The sequence below is a fragment of the Thalassophryne amazonica genome, chromosome 20 (genome assembly GCF_902500255.1).
Source record: "Thalassophryne amazonica chromosome 20, fThaAma1.1, whole genome shotgun sequence".
NCBI classification, from domain to species: Eukaryota; Metazoa; Chordata; class Actinopteri; order Batrachoidiformes; family Batrachoididae; genus Thalassophryne; species Thalassophryne amazonica.
In genome coordinates this window covers 46,651,971-46,674,545 of record NC_047122.1, presented here as the reverse complement: position 1 = coordinate 46,674,545, position 22,575 = coordinate 46,651,971, and the positions used below count along the sequence as shown (strand labels likewise).

At 40.0% G+C, this 22,575-nt stretch overlaps 1 protein-coding gene across 1 annotated transcript in view; it reads left to right on the top strand.

The window, feature by feature from the left end:
• LOC117502235 (zinc finger protein 385D-like) overlaps positions 1-22,575 on the top strand; it is a 46,732-nt gene that overhangs the window by 13,147 nt on the left and 11,010 nt on the right. Inside the window, exons 3-4 of the mRNA XM_034161280.1 lie at positions 15,019-15,126; positions 18,214-18,382. Of these exons, the coding sequence (XP_034017171.1) occupies positions 15,019-15,126; positions 18,214-18,382 (277 nt within the window). The remainder of the gene's footprint in view (positions 1-15,018; positions 15,127-18,213; positions 18,383-22,575) is intronic.

The following is a 22,575-nucleotide window of genomic DNA, read 5'->3' as shown; positions in this document are numbered from 1 at the left end:
AATCAGGGGTTGCTCATCTATGCACTTTCTACTGGTTACTATTGCATAATGCAATCTGCAACCTCACCACTAGATGACAGTAAATCATACACAGTGTAGCTTTAAAGTAAATTTCACTCCACATTTTTTTCAGTGCACAACAATGCTCCGTTAGAGCTTAAAAAATCTTGAATCTTGCAAATAAATTGACACTAAAATTAGGATTGTATAACCAGTGGTTCATTGGATACAATGTAACATCTGCAGATGCTTCCATAGAGGGATGGTCAGAATATTTTTTCTTCTTATTATTATTATTCATTTTAATTTAATTTAATTTGTTGGGCTGTTGCATTGGTTGTGAAATACTGTGACCTTGTCTGTGCATTAGCATTATTTTAGGTTATTTTATTTAACGCTCTGGAGTCATTCGACGCAGATACGCATCACAGTCATATAACCGAATTAAAGATCCATCTAATATGATTAGTCATTTGAGTGAGTGTTGACTTCTCTGCATCCTACAGCACGTTCTCTCAGGTAGGTAAATTATTATACGCAGTTTTCAAAGTAACCCAACACCCAAACTTAAAGTAGTCTGAAAAGCCGCTCACAGACCCATCAGCGAGTCTGGCTGAAGCAAAATTGACACATTTTCTCTTGTCCTCTCCTCTCTAAAACCCGATGTGAGTTTTGAAGACAGACTCGGACAAATAGAGGGTTTGGCACAGGGGGTTTATATATTGGTGGAGAGTGCAGAAAGTGTGTCGTGTAACTACTCTCTCTTTGTCCGATTGCTTTTTGGTCTTGACCTTTCTCTCACTCCATTTCACTCTGCTCTCTGCTCTCCTTCTCATCTCTCTCTTTCACTTTGTTGCGTTGCTCTTATTGCTCCATCGCCGTTTCGTCACTTCGCCCATCTCTTCATATGTGTTTTACGCCTCATCTCCTTTGTGTCATCTGTCCCAGCACAGACTCTGTCGTGCAGTTTTCAGTTCCACCTCTTCATCAACAACTCTCACTTTTTCTCTGTTCCTCCTTTAAATATGAAACATTAACACATCACATCTTATTAATTCCTCAGAACAGGGAGTGTTTTCATTGCAGTTTGTCAACATATTATCTCAAACAACAGGAACTGTTGGAGAGGTAGACCTTGGGTTAAGGATCTGGGCTGAAGGGTAGATCTTGCCTTTATTCTTTGATCTTGATTCCTTTGTTTTCTGATCCTGTCTTTGATCTTTAGTACTGTTTCCTGTAAGAATGATCATAGGATGGGAACATGCCTTTTACTGTTGATGCTTGAGTCTTGATCTTTGATCCTATTTCCTTTGATTCTGATTCTGCCTTTCATGTTTGATCATTGATCCTTATGGCTTAAATCCTGTAATCAGGATTGTTGTTCGTTTAGCAATCAGGATTAAAGGTCAGGAACTGCCGCTTGATTGCAGTTCCTTTAATCACGTTCACAGGATCAAAGCAAGACAAAAACATTGCCTCCTTGGTGAGGTTCAGAGATCAGCAGGTTAGTGATAAAAATCACTAAGAAGGAAAGAGTCAACAGTAGATAAAGAGCTCCTGGACTGAGTCTCCATCCAGTGTCTACCTCCACCACAGAGGTGCCACTGAATGCCCTTCTGCTTTGATCTAGTTTAAGTCCTGTTCTCCTGCTGGGAGATCTTACAATGAAAAAAAAAAAAAAAGTAAAAATTCACCCAGTGCTTTTTGAGTTATCCTGCAAAACACAAGACAAAAGCACAACAGCATCTGAAGATCACCTCAGATTACAAATCTCCTGCCTCTTTATTCCAATATATTTAAAAAACCAACATCTGAGACTCCAGAGTTAAAAAAAAAGCACGTATATGAGAAAAAACCTGTTGCATTGTTGTCTTATAAAGTGTGCACTTTGTGTTGTGGATTTCAGTGTGAAGGGAATCTTCTCTTTTTTTTTTCTGATATGAACTTGTGGGTGTAAGTGGGCTCAGATATGAGCTCAGGCTGCCGATGTTCTCTCCCAGAATGTGTCTATTTGTGTGTGTGTGGGGGGGGGGGGCACATTCATGTTCACATTATGCATTGCGTCATGTTTCTGCCTCGCTATCAGCACGACTTTGTTTAATGCCCACATGTGGGTTGCCAAGGTTATTAAGATGCATGTGAGTGATGCTCACATGCTTCCAGCAATCCAGTTCTTCTTGCCAACGCTTCACTGGCTATTTTGGTAGAACCAGAGAGATATAACAAAGTCCAAGCAAACGGTAACAATTCAACTCAGCGACTCATTCATCGTAACCGCTCCTCTTTGGTGCTCGATGTCTTGCTCACACTCAGCTGCCAAGCCTCAGTACACAATGCAAATCCAAGAATATTCATTTTAATCATTACTGAGGCTCTTGAGTGTGCTCCAAGTAGCAGTCCACTTTACTTCACTTGGCTATTTGTTTGAGCCTTCAGTCATTCACTGGAGCTGAAGACATCTGACATGCCACTGCCGCTGTGCGGGTGAGGAGTTTTCACGAAAGAACACACTGAGTACAATCAATGCTTTGGATGCCACATTTATGATGAAATGTCACAATATGTGCACATGCTAATGCTAGAGTTAGCAGTGAGGATTTTTCTGTTTCCCTAGGCTGAGCCTGGCCTTTTGACCTTTCGACCTTTCAGTGCACATGTGAGTGTAAAGAAGATGGGATAAGATAGATAGTTAATCTGGAAGATTCTCTGTCCCAGCAAAGAGAGTCATCACACTTGATTCCAGATCCAAGTTAAAAAAAAAAGTTTTCTTCCAGAATCCGCCACATTTAGTTTTAAAGGCGAAATATTACCATTAATATTGCATTAAATCAGTTTTTATTTGGTTTTTACAGTGTTTCATGTTAAACATCCTCATTGTGTCACAGTTGTATCGCTATGTGTGTAGAAACTGCATTGGTGTAGGTAACATTTAACCCTAAAACATTTCACTTTAGACCTCTGTGACATATGTATCATATGTGACATATTTACTTTATCTTGGGGATGACTTACTAAGACACATTAAGGTCATGTCAGGTCAGTTCTGAGTGGATGTACTGGTACCACGCATCACCGCATCTACTCCACCGTGGAAGCACAACTAACAAGAGCAATCAGAGATTTCTGACGTCCGCCAATCTGGATCCATATCACCTCCAAAATACAGTGGAGTCTTCCATGCCCTAATATCTATCTGTGGTGCAACTTTGGGGAAAATCTGCAAAGTAGTTTTGAAGTAATCCTTCAAAGCCTATATAAAGTGAAATCTTGATCCAGAAACTGGATCACTTCCAAAATTTAATGGAGTCTCCCATGACCTAATATGCATCTGTTGTGAAAATTTGGTCAAAATCTGTGGAGTAGTTTTGACGTAATCTTGCTAACCGTAATCCTTCAAAGCCTATATAAAGTGAAATCTTGATCCAGAAACTGGATCCGAATCCCGATCACTTTCAAAATTTAATGGAGTCTCCCATGACCTAATATACTGTATATCTGTTGTGAAAATTTGGTCAAAATCTGTGGAGTAGTTTTGATGTAATCTTGCTAACCGTAATCCTTCAGACCCTATATAAAGTGAAACTTGATCCAGAATCCGAATCCCGATCACTTTCAAAATTTAATGGAGTCTCCCATGACCTAATATACTGTATATCTGTTGTGAAAATTTGGTCAAAATCTGTGGAGTAGTTTTGATGTAATCTTGCTAACCGTAATCCTTCAAAGCCTATATAAAGTGAAATCTTGATCCAGAAACTGGATCCGAATCCCGATCACTTTCAAAATTTAATGGAGTCTCCCATGACCTAATATACTGTATATCTGTTGTGAAAATTTGGTCAAAATCTGTGGAGCAGTTTTGATGTAATCTTGCTAACCGTAATCCTTCAGAGCCTATATAAAGTGAAACTTGATCCAGAATCTGAATCCCGATCACTTTCAAAATTTAATGGAGTCTCCCATGACCTGATATACTGTATATCTGTTGTGAAAATTTGGTCAAAATCTGTGGAGTAGTTTTGATGTAATCTTGCTAACCGTAATCCTTCAGAGCCTATATAAAGTGAAACTTGATCCAGAATCCGAATCCCGATCACTTTCAAAATTTAATGGAGTCTCCCATGACCTAATATACTGTATATCTGTTGTGAAAATTTGGTCAAAATCTGTGGAGTAGTTTTGATGTAATCTTGCTAACCGTAATCCTTCAGAGCCTATATAAAGTGAAACTTGATCCAGAATCCGAATCCCGATCACTTTCAAAATGTAATGGAGTCTCCCATGACCTAATATACTGTATATCTGTTGTGAAAATTTGGTCAAAATCTGTGGAGCAGTTTTGATGTAATCTTGCTAACCGTAATCCTTCAGAGCCTATATAAAGTGAAACTTGATCCAGAATCCGGATCCAGATCACTTCCAAAATTTAATGGAGTCTCCCATGACCTGATATACTGTATATCTGTTGTGAAGATTTGGTCAAAATCTGTGGAGTAGTTTTGATGTAATCTTGCTAACCATAATCCTTCAAAGCCTATATAAAGTGAAATCTTGATCCAGAAACTGGATCCGAATCCCGATCACTTTCAAAATTTAATGGAGTCTCCCATGACCTAATATACTGTATATCTGTTGTGAAAATTTGGTCAAAATCTGTGGAGTAGTTTTGATGTAATCTTGCTAACCGTAATCCTTCAGAGCCTATATAAAGTGAAACTTGATCCAGAATCCGAATCCCGATCACTTTCAAAATTTAATGGAGTCTCCCATGACCTAATATACTGTATATCTGTTGTGAAAATTTGGTCAAAATCTGTGGAGCAGTTTTGATGTAATCTTGCTAACCATAATCCTTCAGAGCCTATATAAAGTGAAACTTGATCCAGAATCCGGATCCAGATCACTTCCAAAATTTAATGGAGTCTCCCATGACCTGATATACTGTATATCTGTTGTGAAGATTTGGTCAAAATCTGTGGAGTAGTTTTGATGTAATCTTGCTAACCATAATCCTTCAAAGCCTATATAAAGTGAAATCTTGATCCAGAAACTGGATCCGAATCCCGATCACTTTCAAAATTTAATGGGTCTCCCATGACCTAATATACTGTATATCTGTTGTGAAAATTTGGTCAAAATCTGTGGAGTAGTTTTGATGTAATCTTGCTAACCGTAATCCTTCAGAGCCTATATAAAGTGAAACTTGATCCAGAATCCGAATCCCGATCACTTTCAAAATTTAATGGAGTCTCCCATGACCTAATATACTGTATATCTGTTGTGAAAATTTGGTCAAAATCTGTGGAGTAGTTTTGATGTAATCTTGCTAACCATAATCCTTCAAAGCCTATATAAAGTGAAACTTGATCCAGAATCCGGATCCAGATCACCTCCAAAATTTAATGGAATCTTGCATGGCCTAATATCTATCTGTTGTGAAAAGTTTGTCAAAATCGGTGTCGTAGTTTTGACGTAATCCTGCTAACAGACAGACAGACAAATAAATAAACGCAGATGATTTTATTACATCCTTGGCGGATGTAAATATAAGAGGATTCAGTAACGGAGCTTTGCTGTGCAGAAACCTCCAGTGGCAAATGGTGAACTCCCCAGATCACTGAATTTTAACTTTAAAGCTACTTACTTACTATTTAATGGAGTCTCCCATGACCTAATATGCATCTGTTGTGAAAATTTGGTCAAAATCTGTGGAGTAATTTTGACGTAATCTTGCTAACCGTAATCCTTCAAAGCCTATATAAAGTGAAATCTTGATCCAGAGACTGGATCCGAATCCCGATCACTTTCAAAATTTAATGGAGTCTCCCATGACCTAATATACTGTATATCTGTGGTGAAAATTTGGTCAAAATCTGTGGAGCAGTTTTGATGTAATCTTGCTAACCGTAATCCTTCAGAGCCTATATAAAGTGAAACTTGATCCAGAATCTGAATCCCGATCACTTTCAAAATTTAATGGAGTCTCCCATGACCTGATATACTGTATATCTGTTGTGAAAATTTGGTCAAAATCTGTGGAGTAGTTTTGATGTAATCTTGCTAACCGTAATCCTTCAGAGCCTATATAAAGTGAAACTTGATCCAGAATCCGAATCCCGATCACTTTCAAAATTTAATGGAGTCTCCCATGACCTGATATACTGTATATCTGTTGTGAAAATTTGGTCAAAATCTGTGGAGTAGTTTTGATGTAATCTTGCTAACCGTAATCCTTCAAAGCCTATATAAAGTGAATCTTGATCCAGAATCCGGATCCAGATCACCTCCAAAATTTAATGGAATCTTGCATGGCCTAATATCTATCTGTTGTGAAAAGTTTGTCAAAATCGGTGTCGTAGTTTTGATGTAATCCTGCTAACAGACAGACAGACAAATAAATAAACGCAGATGATTTTATTACATCCTTGGCGGATGTAAATATAAGAGGATTCAGTAACGGAGCTTTGCTGTGCAGAAACCTCCAGTGGCAAATGGTGAAGTCCCCAGATCACTGAATTTTAACTTTAAAGCTACTTTATTCTGGCCTTTGCAGAAGCCCTTTATGCCGACCTTGAACTGGGACACATCCGCTGTTTCTGAACATACGTCACACTTCACACACATCCCATGATGCAGTGGTGAAACAGACCTTTGCACCATGCTGGTTGCTGAAAGAAGCTGCTGGGTCAGCGAATTAATCCACCTGTTACTGGACCCATGTGCAAAAACAGATGAGTTTCTCTCCTTCTTAGCTTCCCCCATGTTGTGGTTTCCATGGTGAATGATCTAAACAGCATCACCTGACAGCTGTGAGAAACAGCTTCAACTGTGCACAGCGTGTCTTTTCTGATACTGGTTTTCCAAGATGCTTCACCAAGCTGAATACTTAGATCCATCTGTTTGAGTACAGCGGAGGGATTCAGGATCCATTGAGCCGTGTGCAGCCTGCTGACATGTCTGATGGACACCTGCATGAGCTGTGGTCCAAAGACATCTGGTCATTCCACTTCACAGCACACTATCATAAATATACTTGTATCACATTGTTCTAACGTGACATCCTAGGTCCTAAGCGAGTCGTAGTCAATAATGGGTATGACTAGCCCAAAAGGTAGCTTTATGAATCGCTAATCTGCTAACCGAAATGCTAACTCTGATATTAACCCTAAACCCACAAATCACAAAAGCATTCACCCGAACCTACCAATAATGGCTAACTTTTATTATACTCATATGTATTGAACTTTGGTTTGTATTTTTGGCCTCTAAAAACCCTCAAAAAATCAACCAAAAGAGCTGAAATTTTAATGCTTTTAGCATAAACATGGAGGTTCAGCATGCCAAGAACAGATGATAATCAAGATGTCCATAATTAAATGTACACATGAAATTCAACAGTTTACAGTCAACATAGTTTATACATTGTACAGGACGCATTAAACTAATAACAAATATAAGAAAAAAATAAAAATACACATGGAATCTTTTTAATCAATATAATAATGAGCTCGCTCTGATTTGACCTCGTTCTCCTCCGTTTCCTCAAAGTGATGATTGCTGTCTTCTCACAATATGTCAGTTTCACTTACTGCATTACAATATAAGCTCATACAGGAACTAGAAGCACTCAGAGAGTGCAAACCTCTGCCAAGGCCATATGGTCACTGACCCTAAAGAGATTCCCTCCTTGGCACAGTGATCTATTCAACAATTCAGTGTTACAACCAAAACTATGATACATACACTTTTCTTCCCTGTATATTTGACATCCTTGACCATGAAAACATAGCACTAGAACTTGGAATCACTTTTATGTCTTTATTAGTTGAAAAGTTACTGTATAAAAACGATTTTTCAGTAATGGCGGTTTTCTTCTGGATCTAGCTCCATAACATTTGAAGCTACATCAAATCTGATGACACCTTACTGAATCAGTACAGATTCAGCTACAATTTGGTGTTAGTTGTGCATCTCTAGCTTCATTTGTCACCTCACACTGACACATTTTCTATTTCCCTATATTTTTGCATATTCTGGATCACCAGATCTGGAATCCAGATCCGATCATCACCAAACTTTGTTGTTTGATAGAACATTTGACTATGTTACATCTTAATTTTTTTCAAGCATTTCTGCCTTTGTTTTTGTAGAGTTAGAAACTAGAATGTCAAAATTCCCCCTATCCCGCAATGGTGAAGAATCCTTTAAAAAATTCCTGGATCTGGATCGTGATCCGGATCTCCACTAAAGTTTAATCACTTGTTCCTCTTGTCATTTCCAACCACTCCACAAAATTTCATCAAAATCCATTCAAAACATTTTGAGTTATCCTGCTGACAGACAGACAAACAAACGTGACCGAAAACATAACCTCCTTGGCGGAGGTAATAAATGTATGATTTTAGGCTTTACAAACATTTTCAATCATTAAGTTTTATTATTATGTTTTTAAATGTTAGCTGACTTAAAGTTAAATGGACTGCATTTATACAGCACTTTTCCATCTGCATGAGACGCTCAAAGTGCTTTACAATAATGCCTCACATTCATCCTAATGTCAGGGTGGTGCCATACAAGGTGCACACAACACACCGGGAGCAACCAGGGGATTAAGGACCTTGCCCAAGGGCCCTTAGTGATTTTCCATTCAGGCTGGGATTTCAATCAATAGATAGATAGATAGATTTTATTGTCATTACAAGTGCAATCACTGATCCTTTTGTCTCAAGCCCAGCGCTCAACCGCTAGACCATCACCTCTCCTAGTTAGCAGTTAGTAAGTTAGCAGAAGTAAATTTAGCTGAAGCTACTATGTCTGCTAATGGTTTTCAAAGTTAGCCAAAAAGCTAATTTGAGAACAAACCAATTAGCTGTTAGTTGATTAGCTAAACTGTGCTTACTACTGGTTATAATATGCCCCTTTTCAGCAAGCTAATGCAGAATTTATTGGGTTTTTTTTTTTGGGGGGGGGGGGGTGTACAAAAAAGGGAGAAAAATCAGATTTCTAAGAAACCTATAAATATATAAATTCAATTCAGCTTGTTTATACAGTACCAATCTCCCAACATCAAAGACTTATATACAAGAAAGGTCTCCACATGTACCCAGTTCCCTACAGGAAGAAACTAAAAGCAGACCAATCTCAGTGAGGTGACCATCTACTACGGCCATTCTACACAAGACAAACACACAAACACAACTGACAGAACATGTTACCGTGTTGGCGGTGCCTGAGTCTGGCTCATGACTAACCCATAAGTGAGTCAGAGAATGGCATAGTTACTGTAGTAGATCCTAGCTCATTCCTTGCTGAGGTGTGGGTATTTTTGTCATTGTCCAATATTTCACAATGCATCATGTTTCCACGTCACCTCGTATATACGTATTTTAATGTCTAGAGAGATTTCCGTAAATACATTTCACTCTGTGATTCTACAGTGTCAGAAGGTGATACGGGAAAGAAGAAGGGCAAAATGACTTTGGCACAGGTGTTAGGTCTATTCCAGGAACATGAGAGTGAAGAGTAATAGATCACCTTTCTGCTTGGCTGGGAGGCGGTAAGATGAGTTTGATTAGACAGAAAGGAGAAGAGACGTAGAGTTCAGAGGGGAACAGATGGAGAGGTGAAGTGTGTGGAATTTTTGATGGCAGGTCAGATGTTGATGTAGGACCCTTCGGGATGAAAAAGGAGGCGTTCACCTGAGCTAAAGTGTTCAATGTTATTGCGTTTTAATGAAAATGTTACCCTGCTCCTGTTTATGATGTCTACACTTCTAATTTTAAGGTTTCTTCAGTACCTCTGCCAACAAAGTTGGGCAGAGGTAATGTTTTCACCCCTGTTTGTTTGCTTGTCTGTTTGTGAACAGCCTGTAACCCACAATTTTTCATTTATCATTATGAAATTTTTACAGAGGATTCATATCCTGTTAGGCAAGAGCTGATTCAATATTCAAAATCATAGGGCAAAGGTTAAAGTAAGTCCCTTCAGCTGCTCCCTTGTTTTCACTTGGGGTCACCACAGCAAATCCAAGGTGGATCTGCATGTTGAAGTGGCACAGGTTTTACACCGGATGCCCTTCCTGATGCAACTCCACATTACATGGAGAAATATGGCAGGGGTGGGATTTGAACTAGGAACCTTCTACACTGAAACCAAGCACAATAACCACTTGGTCACCACCCCTCTTCATAAGGCAAAGGTCAAAGTCAGGAAAAATCTTGGACAATGGGATAAATCCCTGTCCTTTAACATTGAACAAATTTTCAAAAATTCTTAACTCTGTCAAAAAAAAAGATCACTTTTTTCATGTTTGAGGGCATTATGTACGATGGTATCCTTTATCGACTGACAAAGTTTGAGCTGCGTCTGATCCAGATTACAGATTTTGTGGCCATTTAAATTTAACATTGAAAAGCCCATTTAACGTATATTTTACATTATATCTTAATCAAACATGCCCCAATTACTCTCATATTTGACAGTGAGGTGCAGACTGGCACTCACTATCATATGACAAAGTTTGATCCAAATCTGATACAGATTGTGGATTTTTGTGGACATTTGAATTTAATATTGAAAAGCCCTTTTGGTGTACATTTTGTGTTTACATTATTTCATTATTATGCAAGTTTGGCATTTTCTTGTCTTTAGTAACCTTGGACATTTTAACCAGGTTGGGTGGGGTGACGGGCTGATTTGACTAAGTACAAATGCCATGGAAATCAGTGGGCTCTTGTTTTTGTTCGTCTTCTTTTGGCTGCTCCGGTCACATGTCACCACAGTAGACGACCTGTCTCCATTTCACCCCATCTCCTGCGTCTTCCTCTGTCAAACCAACCATGTTTATGTTCCATTTCACCACTTTCATAAACTTCTTCTTTCATCTTTCTCTTCTCCTGCTACCTGGCAGTTCCATCCTCTGCCTGCTTCTCCTGATATACTCTTCATCCCTTCTCTGCACCTGACCAAACCATCTCAACCTCACTTTGTCTCCAAAAAGTCCAAGATACAATGCAAATAAAACAGATCCCAGAACGGAACCTTGGGGCACACCACAAGACAGAATGGCAGAAGAGGACATATATTTACCTGCAGCAACTGAGAAACTCCTGTTTGAGAGATGGGATAAAAACCAATTTAGGGCTGACCCAGAGATGCCCACCCATGACCTTAGTCTCTCAATTAAAACACCATGATCAACTGTGTCAAAAGCTGCAGACAGATCCAAAAGTACAAGTACCGAATATTCATATTCTGCACATTAAAATATCATTTGAAACTCTAAGAAGAGCTGTTTCAGTAGAGGGCAAGTGTCGGAACCAGGATTGAAATTTGACAAGAATATTGTGATCAGCTAAAACCTCTTTAAGCTCTTCGGCCACCACTTTTTCAAAAATTTTGGAGATAAAAGGCAATTTTTAAATTGGTCTAAAATCCTGAGGAAGAGAAATGTCAGTAGGCTCTTGTGAAAGACAGGACTCATTGCACAGCACCGTGTCATCCACAAACACTGTAGTTCATGGATACTCCTGTCTGATTAGAAATCACTGCGATATATTATAAAAATGATCCTGGCTCTGCATCTGGTTTACAACCTAATTGACTCTTCTTTGACCCAAATGTGTAAGTGTGCATTACATACACTAGTGTTCAGAATAATAGTAGTGCTATGTGACTAAAAAGATTAATCCAGGTTTTGAGTATATTTCTTATTGTTACATGGGAAACAAGGTACCAGTAGATTCAGTAGATTCTCACAAATCCAACAAGACCAAGCATTCATGATATGCACACTCTTAAGGCTATGAAATTGGGCTATTAGTAAAAAAAGTAGAAAAGGGGGTGTTCACAATAATAGTAGTGTGGCATTCAGTCAGTGAGTTCGTCAATTTTGTGGAACAAACAGGTGTTAATCAGGTGTCCCCTATTTAAGGATGAAGCCAGCACCTGTTGAACATGCTTTTCTCTTTGAAAGCCTGAGGAAAATGGGACGTTCAAGACATTGTTCAGAAGAACAGTGTAGTTTGATTAAAAAGTTGATTGGAGAGGGGAAAACTTATACGCAGGTGCAAAAAATTGTAGGCTGTTCATCTACAATGATCGCCAATGCTTTAAAATGGACACAAAAAAAAAAAACAGAGATGCGTGGAAGAAAACGGAAAACAACCATCAAAATGGATAGAAGAATAACCAGAATGGCAAAGGCTCACCCACTGATCAGCTCCAGGATGATGAAAGACAGTTCTTTAGTTACCTGTAAGTGCTGTGACAGTTAGAAGACGCCTGTGTGAAGCTATTTATTTGCAAGAATCACCCGCAAAATCCCTCTGTTAAATAAAAGACGTGCATAAGAGGTTACAATTTGCCAAAGAACATATCAACTGGCCTAAAGAGAAATGGAGGAATATTTTGTGGACTGATGAGAGTAAAATTGTTCTTTTTGGGTCCAAGGGCCGCAGACAGTTTGTGAGATGACCCCCAAACTCTGAATTCAAGCCACAGTTCACAGTGAAGACAGTGAAGCATGGTGGTGCAAGCATCATGATATGGGCATGTTTCTCCTACTATGGTGTTGGGCCTATATATCGCATACCAGGTATCATGGATCAGTTTGGATATGTCAGAATACTTGAAGAGGTCATGTTGCCTTATGCTAAAGAGGACATGCCCTTGAAATAGGTGTTTCAACAAGACAATGACCCCAACCACACTAGAAAATGAGCAAAATCTTGGTTCCAAACCAACAAAATTAATGCCTCGCAGATGTGAAGAAATCATGAAAAACTGTGGTTATACAACTAAATACTAGTTTAGTGATTCACAGGATTGCTAAAAAAGCAGTTTGAACATAATAGTTTTGAGTTTGTAGCGTCAACAGCAGATGCTCCTATTATTGTAAACACCCCCTTTTCTACTTTTTTTTTACTAATAGCCCAATTTCATAGCCTTAAGAGTGTGCGTATCATGAATGCTTGGTCTTGTTGGATTTGTGAGAATCTACTGAATCTACTGGTACCTTGTTTGCCATGTAACAATAAGAAATATACTCAAAACCTGGATTAATCTTTTTAGTCACATAGCACTACTATTATTCTGAACACTACTGTACATGTGTTTTGAGACATCCTGCTGACAGTGACAGTCCAACAAAGCGGTTGCAGACACTAACCCCTTGGTGGAGGTAATAATCCAGCATAGTGTGATCCAGATATATTCTGTGGCGTACTAATTGGCTGACCCAAAATGCACACATTTCATTTTTACATCACCTCTTTCTGGCTTTCAGTAATCCTACGGGGTTGGATATATGGCTCCATACATTTCCACACAGGTAACAGGCTTGTTTTGCTCCACAAAAGCCACTTGGGTTTTACTGCACCAAGTATATGGCCTCATTAAGCCTTCCAGTAGGTAACGTCCAGAGGTGCCCAGTGTTGTCAACCTGTGGTATCATTAAAACATGTACACACACAGAGAAACCTCAGCAGCTTTACTGTTTGTTTATTATGCTAATAAAGAAACATGAGGGAATGAAAGGTGCATAATGTCATCATTAGTTGTTGCCTTTTGTACACTCATATTGCAGGCAACACAATGAATGATTTACCACCTTTGAGAAAGGCAATCTTTATAATTTACTAAATGTTTCAAATCCCCGTCCTCATTCTCTGCTAATCAACCTGACCAGCCTTGTGAAGTCATCTGGGAAAAAAAGATTTTTTGCTATAAAACACGCACTTATGGAAGTAAGGTTGATTTTTTTTTTTTTTATCATCAAAATCAGACTTTGAAGTTGAATTTCTGAGGTTGCATTTGTTTAGCATCAAAATATTCCGCCTGAAAAATTCAACCTCAAAAATATTTTCAACCTCAACAATTCAACCTCAAAAAATAGAAAAGCAGGGAGAAGCAATCGATCCCTGTCTCAGTCATGCAACGCTCAGCAATTTATCACGTTTTCTTCTTCCTTTGATTTGGTCTCTGTGTCACATGACCAATGGAGCAAAACATGATCGGCTGAATGTATTACGTCTTCTTCTTTCATTTTGGTCTTGGTGTCACATGACCAATGGCGTAAAACGTGAGCTGAGCATTGGATGATTGGGACAGGGATTGATTGCTTCTCCCTATTCTATTTTTTGAGGTTGATTTTTTTTTTTTTTTTTTTTTTTTTTGAGTTTGAACTTTATTTGAGGTTGAATTTTTTAAGGTTGAATTTTATTTATTTTTTTAGGTTACGTTTTTAAAGCTGAATATTTTGATGCTGAACAAATTCAACCTTAGAAATTCAACATCAAACTCTGATTTTGATGCTAAAAAAAATTCAATCTTAAAAATTCAAATTCAAACTCTGATGGCACAGATGTACTTCCATACACGTTGCCCATGAGTTGGAAAAGTAGCAGTGAAATGGTTTCTCCATCACACCACGTGAGCGTCACCTTAGATTCATAGTGGTCACGCTGCACTGAAATAACACCGCATTTTCACAGCAGAAGAACACTGCAGAACAAAGCTCTTTAAATCACCCCTGCTGCTTTATGTTCTGTTCTGCTGTGAGGGAGGTCAGACAGAGTGGTCACCAACAATGGAAAAGCAGAAGGGTTTTACACCTGACAAGACTCACTGAGAAATCAGGAAAATAATTAGTAGCACTGTAAAAGTCTGAGTGTGTAAAACATATGCTGTGCATATGGAGCGTGTGAGTAAAAGTGGAGTGTGCCGAGGGCAGGTTTTGAGAAGTTTCGTTGGACTTTCAGCACTTATTTGCCATTAAATAAAAGTGCCAGCCTTTGTTCTGTGCGATGAGACAAACCGTTTTACAACCACTTTTCAGGTTTTCCTCTGGAGGCTGTTTCACGGTCTAAAGATTTTTTGTGGATTATCACTTTTGGCTTCCACTCCCCTTGTTTCATCACAGACCTGAGCTGTTGTAAGAAACAAGCACATCAGTTTATGTGTGATCACTTTTACTATTCAGCCATGTAAAATGTCAGATGTACCCTTCCGTTGTTGCAGGTGGGCCACGTACATAAAGCTCTAATGAGGCCAAGCTTTGGACTAACCTCACCGCTGAAAAGAAAGTCAAATTCCTGTGGAGTCTGTCGACAGAGGTTCAACTCTGAGGTGGGCGTCGTCACATGGAAACATTTACGATGTATTGTTTTTCATTTGAGGTTGTTCCTGTTGCTCATACACACCCTTATAATGCAAATGACTGGCTGAGGAATCTGCCCACAGGCTGATCGACTTGTTCTCAGATGACACGTTTCATATAATATACAGTGAGTCAAATAAGTGTTTAATCCACTGTCGATTTTGCAGTTTGAAGTTTTCCCAGCTACAAAGAATGGAGAGGTCTGTAATTTTTATCGTAGGTACACTTCAACTGTGAGAGAAAAAAAAATCTGAAAAAATAAAATCAGGAATCAGCAATCAGGATCAAAGTTCTGTAATCAGGATCAAAGTTTAGTGATTAACATCAATAATGTGCCACAAAGGACAGTGATCACAATCCAAATTCAGAATTTGATTTTAGCATTTGGGATCCACGTTTGGTGATCAGGACCAAAGATCAGGTTCAAAGATCAAGGTTTAGTGACCAGGATCCAACCTCAACCAATGGCAACAAAAGTCGGGATCAAATATGAGTGATCAGAATCTAAGTGTGGCAATCAGGATCAAAGGTCTGTAATCAGGATCAAAGCTTGGTGATCTGGATTAAAAATCAACCTCAAATGAGAGCGATCATGATCTAATCTTTTTCTCTCAAACAGCTAACTGATCATCTGCAGAGGAATGGTCTATTTGAAGAGTTTCAGTCAGGTTTTAGAATCCATCATAGTACAGAAACAGCATTAGTGAAGGTTACAAATGATCTTCTTATGGCCTCAGACAGTGGACTCATCTCTGTGCTTGTTCTGTTAGACCTCAGGGCTACTTTTGATACTGTTGACCATAAAATTTTATTACAGAGATTAGAGCATGCCATAGGTATTAAAGGCACTGCGCTGCGGTGGTTTGAATCATATTTATCTAATAGATTACAATTTGTTCATGTAAATGGGGAATCTTCTTCACAGACTAAGGTTAATTATGGAGTTCCACAAGGTTCTGTGCTAGGACCAATTTTATTCACTTTATACATGCTTCCCTTAGGCAGTATTATTAGACGGCATTGCTTAAATTTTCATTGTTACACAGATGATACCCAGCTTTATCTATCCATGAAGCCAGAGGACACACACCAATTAGCTAAACTGCAGGATTGTCTTACAGACATAAAGAAATGGATGACCTCTAATTTCCTGCTTTTAAACAGATAAAACTGAAGTTATTGTACTTGGCCCCACAAATCTTAGAAACATGGTGTCTAACCAGATCCTTACTCTGGATGGCATTACCCTGACCTCTAGTAATACTGTGAGAAATCTTGGAGTCATTTTTGATCAGGATATGTCCTTCAATGCGTATATTAAACAAATATGTAGGACTGCTTTTTTGCATTTGCGCAATATCTCTAAAATTAGAAAGGTCTTGTCTCAGAGTGATGCTGAAAAACTAATTCATGCATTTATTTCCTCTAGGCTGGACTATTGTAATTCATTATTATCAGGTTGTCCTAAAAGTTCCCTGAAAAGCCTTCAGTTAATTCAAAAATGCTGCAGCTAGAGTACTGACAGGGACTAGAAGGAGAGAGCATATTTCACCCATATTGGCTTCTCTTCATTGGCTTCCTGTTAATTCTAGAATAGAATTACTTATAAGGTTTTGAATAATCAGGTCCCATCTTATCTTAGGGACCTCATAGTACCATATCACCCCAATAGAGCGCTTCGCTCTCAGACTGCAGGCTTACTTGTAGTTCCTAGGGTTTGTAAGAGTAGAATGGGAGGCAGAGCCTTCAGCTTTCAGGCTCCTCTCCTGTGGAACCAGCTCCCAATTCGGATCAGGGAGACAGACACCCTCTCTACTTTTAAGATTAGGCTTAAAACTTTCCTTTTTGCTAAAGCTTATAGTTAGGGCTGGATCAGGTGACCCTGAACCATCCCTTAGTTATGCTGCTATAGACTTAGACTGCTGAGGGGTTCCCATGATGCACTGAGTGTTTCTTTCTCTTTTTGCTCTGTATGCACCACTCTGCATTTAATCATTAGTGATTGATCTCTGCTCCCCTCCACAGCATGTCTTTTTCCTTGTTCTCTCCCTCAGCCCCAACCAGTCCCAGCAGAAGACTGCCCCTCCCTGAGCCTGGTTCTGCTGGAGGTTTCTTCCTGTTAAAAGGGAGTTTTTCCTTACCACTGTTGCCAAGTGCTTGCTCACAGGGGGTCGTTTTGACCGTTGGGGTTTTTCCGTAATTATTGTATGGCTTTTGCCTTACAATATAAAGCACCTTGGGGCAACTGTTTGTTGTGATTTGGCGCTATATAAATAAAATTGATTTGATTTGATTTGATTTAAATTCAGAATTGAAGTTTGACAATTGAGATCAAAGCTTGGTGAGCAGGATCAAACACCAGGTTTAACGGTCAAAATCAGCTGTCAGGATCCAAGCTCAACCAGTGGGAACAAAGGTCAGGATCAAATATGAGTGACCAGGATTAGCGATCAGGATCACAGCTCAGCAATCAGAAATAAAGGTGAGCTATCAGGATTAAGGCCATAATCAGGATCAAAGATGGGTGCTCACTCTGTCTATCCAGAGCTGTACTTTGGTTCCAATCAATATAATAATCCAGATTGGGTGGAGATAAAAATGTATTTCAGACTGGGATGGTGGAGGTGGCAGCGGCGGGGGGGTCCATTAAAGTGCACTAAGGATTGAAATTTGGGTTGTGGGACCTTGGCACAAGTACGGGCTCCCTTAGTACTCTTCTGGTTCAAATGTTTTTTTTTTTGACACACAGGAGAAGGGGGGAAATATCAAATCAAATATTCAAATCAAGACCAATATTAAATCAGATATTGCAGTTTGTGACACTTCTAGAGGGCCTAAAACACAGTACTTAATGTGAAACATTTGCAGTATCTGTTAACGGTCCCTCTTAGTAAAGCAAAATACAGGAAGATCCAATTCCAGGATTTTCAAAACAACAATAAAACATCACTCATGCCAGTCACTGTTTTAGTGATTAGACGGCTGTAAAAATGTTGATTACATTTCAGCCAATGAAATAATTTGTGTCTGCCTTCTTGCTTTTTTTGTGCATGCAGGCACAAGCTTCTTCTCGATTTAGCAGCAGCAAACACGCCAAGAGCCTCAAAGCTCTGGATGGCCCAGATTGTCAGATTTTGCCGTGTGAACCAGCGACGAGGGAAACCCCATCGCAGATCCTCCCGTCACCCTGCTCGCAGCCCCCCAGCCACAACAGCACATCAGCAGGTATGTATCACTGGGGGTGTGCAGAGCGTGTCTGCGCTGGATGCAGTCATCGTGTGCAGTATGACGGTGTTCTGCGTCTGTACAGCTCTGACCTTTTTTTTCCCCCACTCACCACTCTTTGATGTGATGAACCTCCTGCTGCTTTGGGTTTCACACGGATTAAAGGTTGAACAGTAACATACGCTGCTTCTCCGTGTCTGCATTTGCTGACCTCATTCTAACCTCCGGAAATCAAAAACACATTGAAAATGCTTTGAATGTGATATGTAGAGTATGTACGCGTATGTACACCATATGGGTACTTTGGATGTGTGCCAGCAGTACCGTGTAGGTGCGTCAAATACTGACCATTTTGGGTATTGGCACGATTTACGTGATCCACATGGAATATTATTGCTTTGGAGTAAAATGTCTTTGTCAAAGTCAGTTTCTAGATGATGCCTTATATTGTATTGCTGAATGTGCTTCCCATACAGAGATATACAGATTTTATACTTGGTTTTGATGTACTGGTGTTGTTGGATGGAATGTTCCATGACGCATGTCCTCAGACTACTTAATGACACAGACTGGATTTGACCTGAATGTGTTGTGTACCTACCCGAGAAATCTCATAATTTGCATACAGTCTAAATTGATAAAACTAAGGTCTTTGTATCTCTGTCTGGGACAGCAGGCACCATGAAATATTCAGTTCTTTGCTCGTCACGCTGACACAGACAGATACAGCACAACATTTTGATATAACACATACCACTCAGATACAACAATGCGAGCATGTCACCCGCGTACAATGTCAAATGCAGCACTCTTCCTCCAATCATATAACTGCACGGATCCACGCAGCAGGACAAAGCCCGCCTACCTGGGGGTCGGCAAGTGCAGGCTTAATGACGGGGCTCTTGTTTGTAACATTGCACGGGACGCTTGCTTCAAGACTCCAGCACTGTCTTAGTTGACTCTTTTATTCAGTGAAGGCATCTTTTCAATACAACATCTGGTTTTTGAAGTCCATGTCCTCTTAGTCTCTGAGTCTTTGAGTTCGCTCACCACATAAAATTACCGGGAGGGGATTCAAAGGCAGGAAATCCCCTACAGTGTTGTTCTGGTTTCAGCAGATACTTTTGCTTTCAGGATTATGAACATTACCTACTTCTGAACAAAATTAGCCTAGGAGAAATACAAGTACATTATAAGATAACCACCAGGCTAATGCATAGCTTTACCATTTCTCAATAATGCAACCTCAGTGAAAGCTTTGAATTTTAAAGTCCTTCTCTGTACATTGACAGTAGACTGGCCTTCAGTGGAGACTGGTGAAGCCCAGGAGGGAAGATCCTGGGAGTCAGAGCTGTCATCGGATGGACTATCACAGTTGTGTTCCATCTCACGGGTCCATGTTCTTTACTGTTTGACTATATCGAAACTTGACTAATACAAGCACTGCACTCTATGAGTAACTGGATGCTTCACTGCAGCTTCTCTGTCTTGCATGTTTGTCAGTTCGTTGTTTTGTTTGTCAAGTTGTTATCTGTATTATGGCCAGAGCAGATGATCACCCGCTGAGTCTGGTCTGCTGGAGGTTTCTTCCAACAGTCAACAACAACAACAAAAAAAACACTTGAGGGAGTTTTTCTCTTACCACTGTTGCCAATGTGCTTACTCTTAGGGGTGGACAGGATAGACCATACCTATGTGAAGTGCCTCGGGAATTTGTGTGGTGATTTGGTACTATATAAATAAACTGAATTGAATTGACTAGCTCTCGATTTACCAATCAATCTACGTTCCGATCCTCACCTATGGTCATGAGATTTGGCTCATGACCGAAAAGAACAAGATCGCGAGTACAAGCGGCCGAGATGAGTTTCCTCCGCAGGGTGGCTGGGTGCTCCCTTAGAGATAGGGTGAGGAGCTTGGTCACTCGGGAGGAGCTCGGAGTCGAGCCGCTGCTCCTCCACGTCGAAAGGAGCCAGTTGAGGTGGCTTGGGTATCTTTTCCGGATGCCCCCTGGACGCCTCGCTGGAGAGGTGTTCCGGGCATGTCCCATTGGGAGGAGGCCCCGGAGAAGACCCAGGACACGCTGGAGGGACTACGTCTCTCGGCTGGCTTGGGAACACCTTGGGGTTCCCCCGGAGGAGCTGGGGGAGGTGTGTGTGGATCAGGAGGTCTGGGCGGCTTTGCTTGAGCTACTGCCCCCGCAACCCGACTCTGGATAAAGAGGAAGAAAATGGATGGATGGATGAATTGACTAGCAGAGGATTTGATTGACAGGTCTTCACCCTGTCAGCTTTTGTCAATCCATCCCATCAAGCTTAATTTCTGGTGTACACAATATACGTGAAATGATGGCATTGATGCAGGTCATTTTCATCACAAAACAGGCACCAAGTCCTTGTGCCAAAATGGGGACATTAATGATGCCAACTGCCATTTGTCATCATTCGTCTCTTTGGCAATGTCTAAACCTGAAGCCAACTCTGAAAAGGCTTTCTGTTTGTCTATACAAAGTACAGCTCTTGTTAAAATTCTGAGCAGCCCTGCTTGTCAAGTATATAATTACAAAACAATGCTTTTTTATAGGGTGTTACAAAAATAGACATCACATGTATGTTGGGCACAGTTTTTGAAGCCCATTTAATGCTATTGTCAAAAAGGCTACAAGGCAATTGCCGAATATATTCAAATCCCTGTTTCAACAGTTCAGAATATTATCAAGATGTTTGAAGTAATAAGATGCTTCCAGCATGTTGCACTTGGAAGGAATTCAGTGAGGGAAGTCTGCAAAGGCGGGTGTGGTTTTGGGTGGGTAAACCATGCAAGACATCTAAATAACTCCAACCAGACCTGATGCATTTGAAATACTGGTTTTGGCCAGTAGGATACGCAACACACTAAACCAAGTAGGATTCCATGGGTGAAGATCAAAAAGCACACCACGATTCAAATTTTCAGAAACGTTCCATGAGGTTTCACAGGAAATTTTCAGAATCATTCCAAGGATATTTACCAGAAATTTTCAGAAACTTATCATGAAATTTAACAGGACTTTTCAGAAGAAGTAAGTCTTACACAGATCCTAAACTGTAATGGTACCCATGCTCATCCCTTCATACCATACTATGAAGAAGATGAGAGTCTAAGATACCCCTGAATGGGATGCAAGTCCACTGCAGATTACTTCCCCATCCAGGGCTGGTACCATGTACAGCTGGGTGGAGTGGGAACCAATTTAGAGTTGGGTGGACTAAGAACCAATTTACAATTGAGTGCACTAAGAACCAATTTACAGATGGGTGGACTGGGAACCAATTTAGAGTTGGGTTGAGTAAGAACAAATTTAGAGTCGGGTGGACTAAGAACCAATTTACAGATGGGTGGACTAAGAATGAATTTACAACTGGGTGGACTAAAAACCAATTTAGAGTTGGGTGGACTAAGAACCGATTTACAACTGGGTGGACTGGGAACCAATTTACAACTGGGTGCACTAAGAACCAATTTACAGTTGGGTGAACTAATAACCAATTTACAGTTCGGTGGACTAAGAACCGATTTACAACTGGGTGGACTGGGAACCAATTTACAACTGGGTGCACTAAGAACCAATTTACAGTTGGGTGAACTAATAACCAATTTACAGTTCGGTGGACTAAGAACCAATTTACAACTGGGTGGACTGGGAATCAATTTACAGATGGGTGGACTGGGAACCAATTTAGAGTTGGTTTAACTAAGAACCAATTTAAAGATGGGTGGACTAAGAACCAATTTACAAATGGGTGGACTGGGAACCAGTTTAAAGATGGGTGGACTGGAAAATGCAGGTGAAGTGTTTTATCCAAGAACACAGACAGACAGGTAATGTTACCAGTGCTCAAGCCTAGTTCTACATTCAAGTCTTCATCCCACTGAGCTACCTGCTTTGTCATTTAAATATTCACATTCATTCATTCATTCATTCATTCATTCTACTGGTTCTTTTGTGTTTATATTTGAAGGTATTCTGACTGTGTACTTTAAAATGATAGGGTGGGGGTGGGGATAATTTTGACCAGGACTGTGAATAAGTAAGTCCCTTCGGCTGCTCCCTTGTTTGCACTTGGGGTCACCACAGCAAATCCAAGGTGGATCTGCATGTTGAATTGGCACAAGTTTTACGCTGGATGCCCTTCCTGACGCAACTCCACATT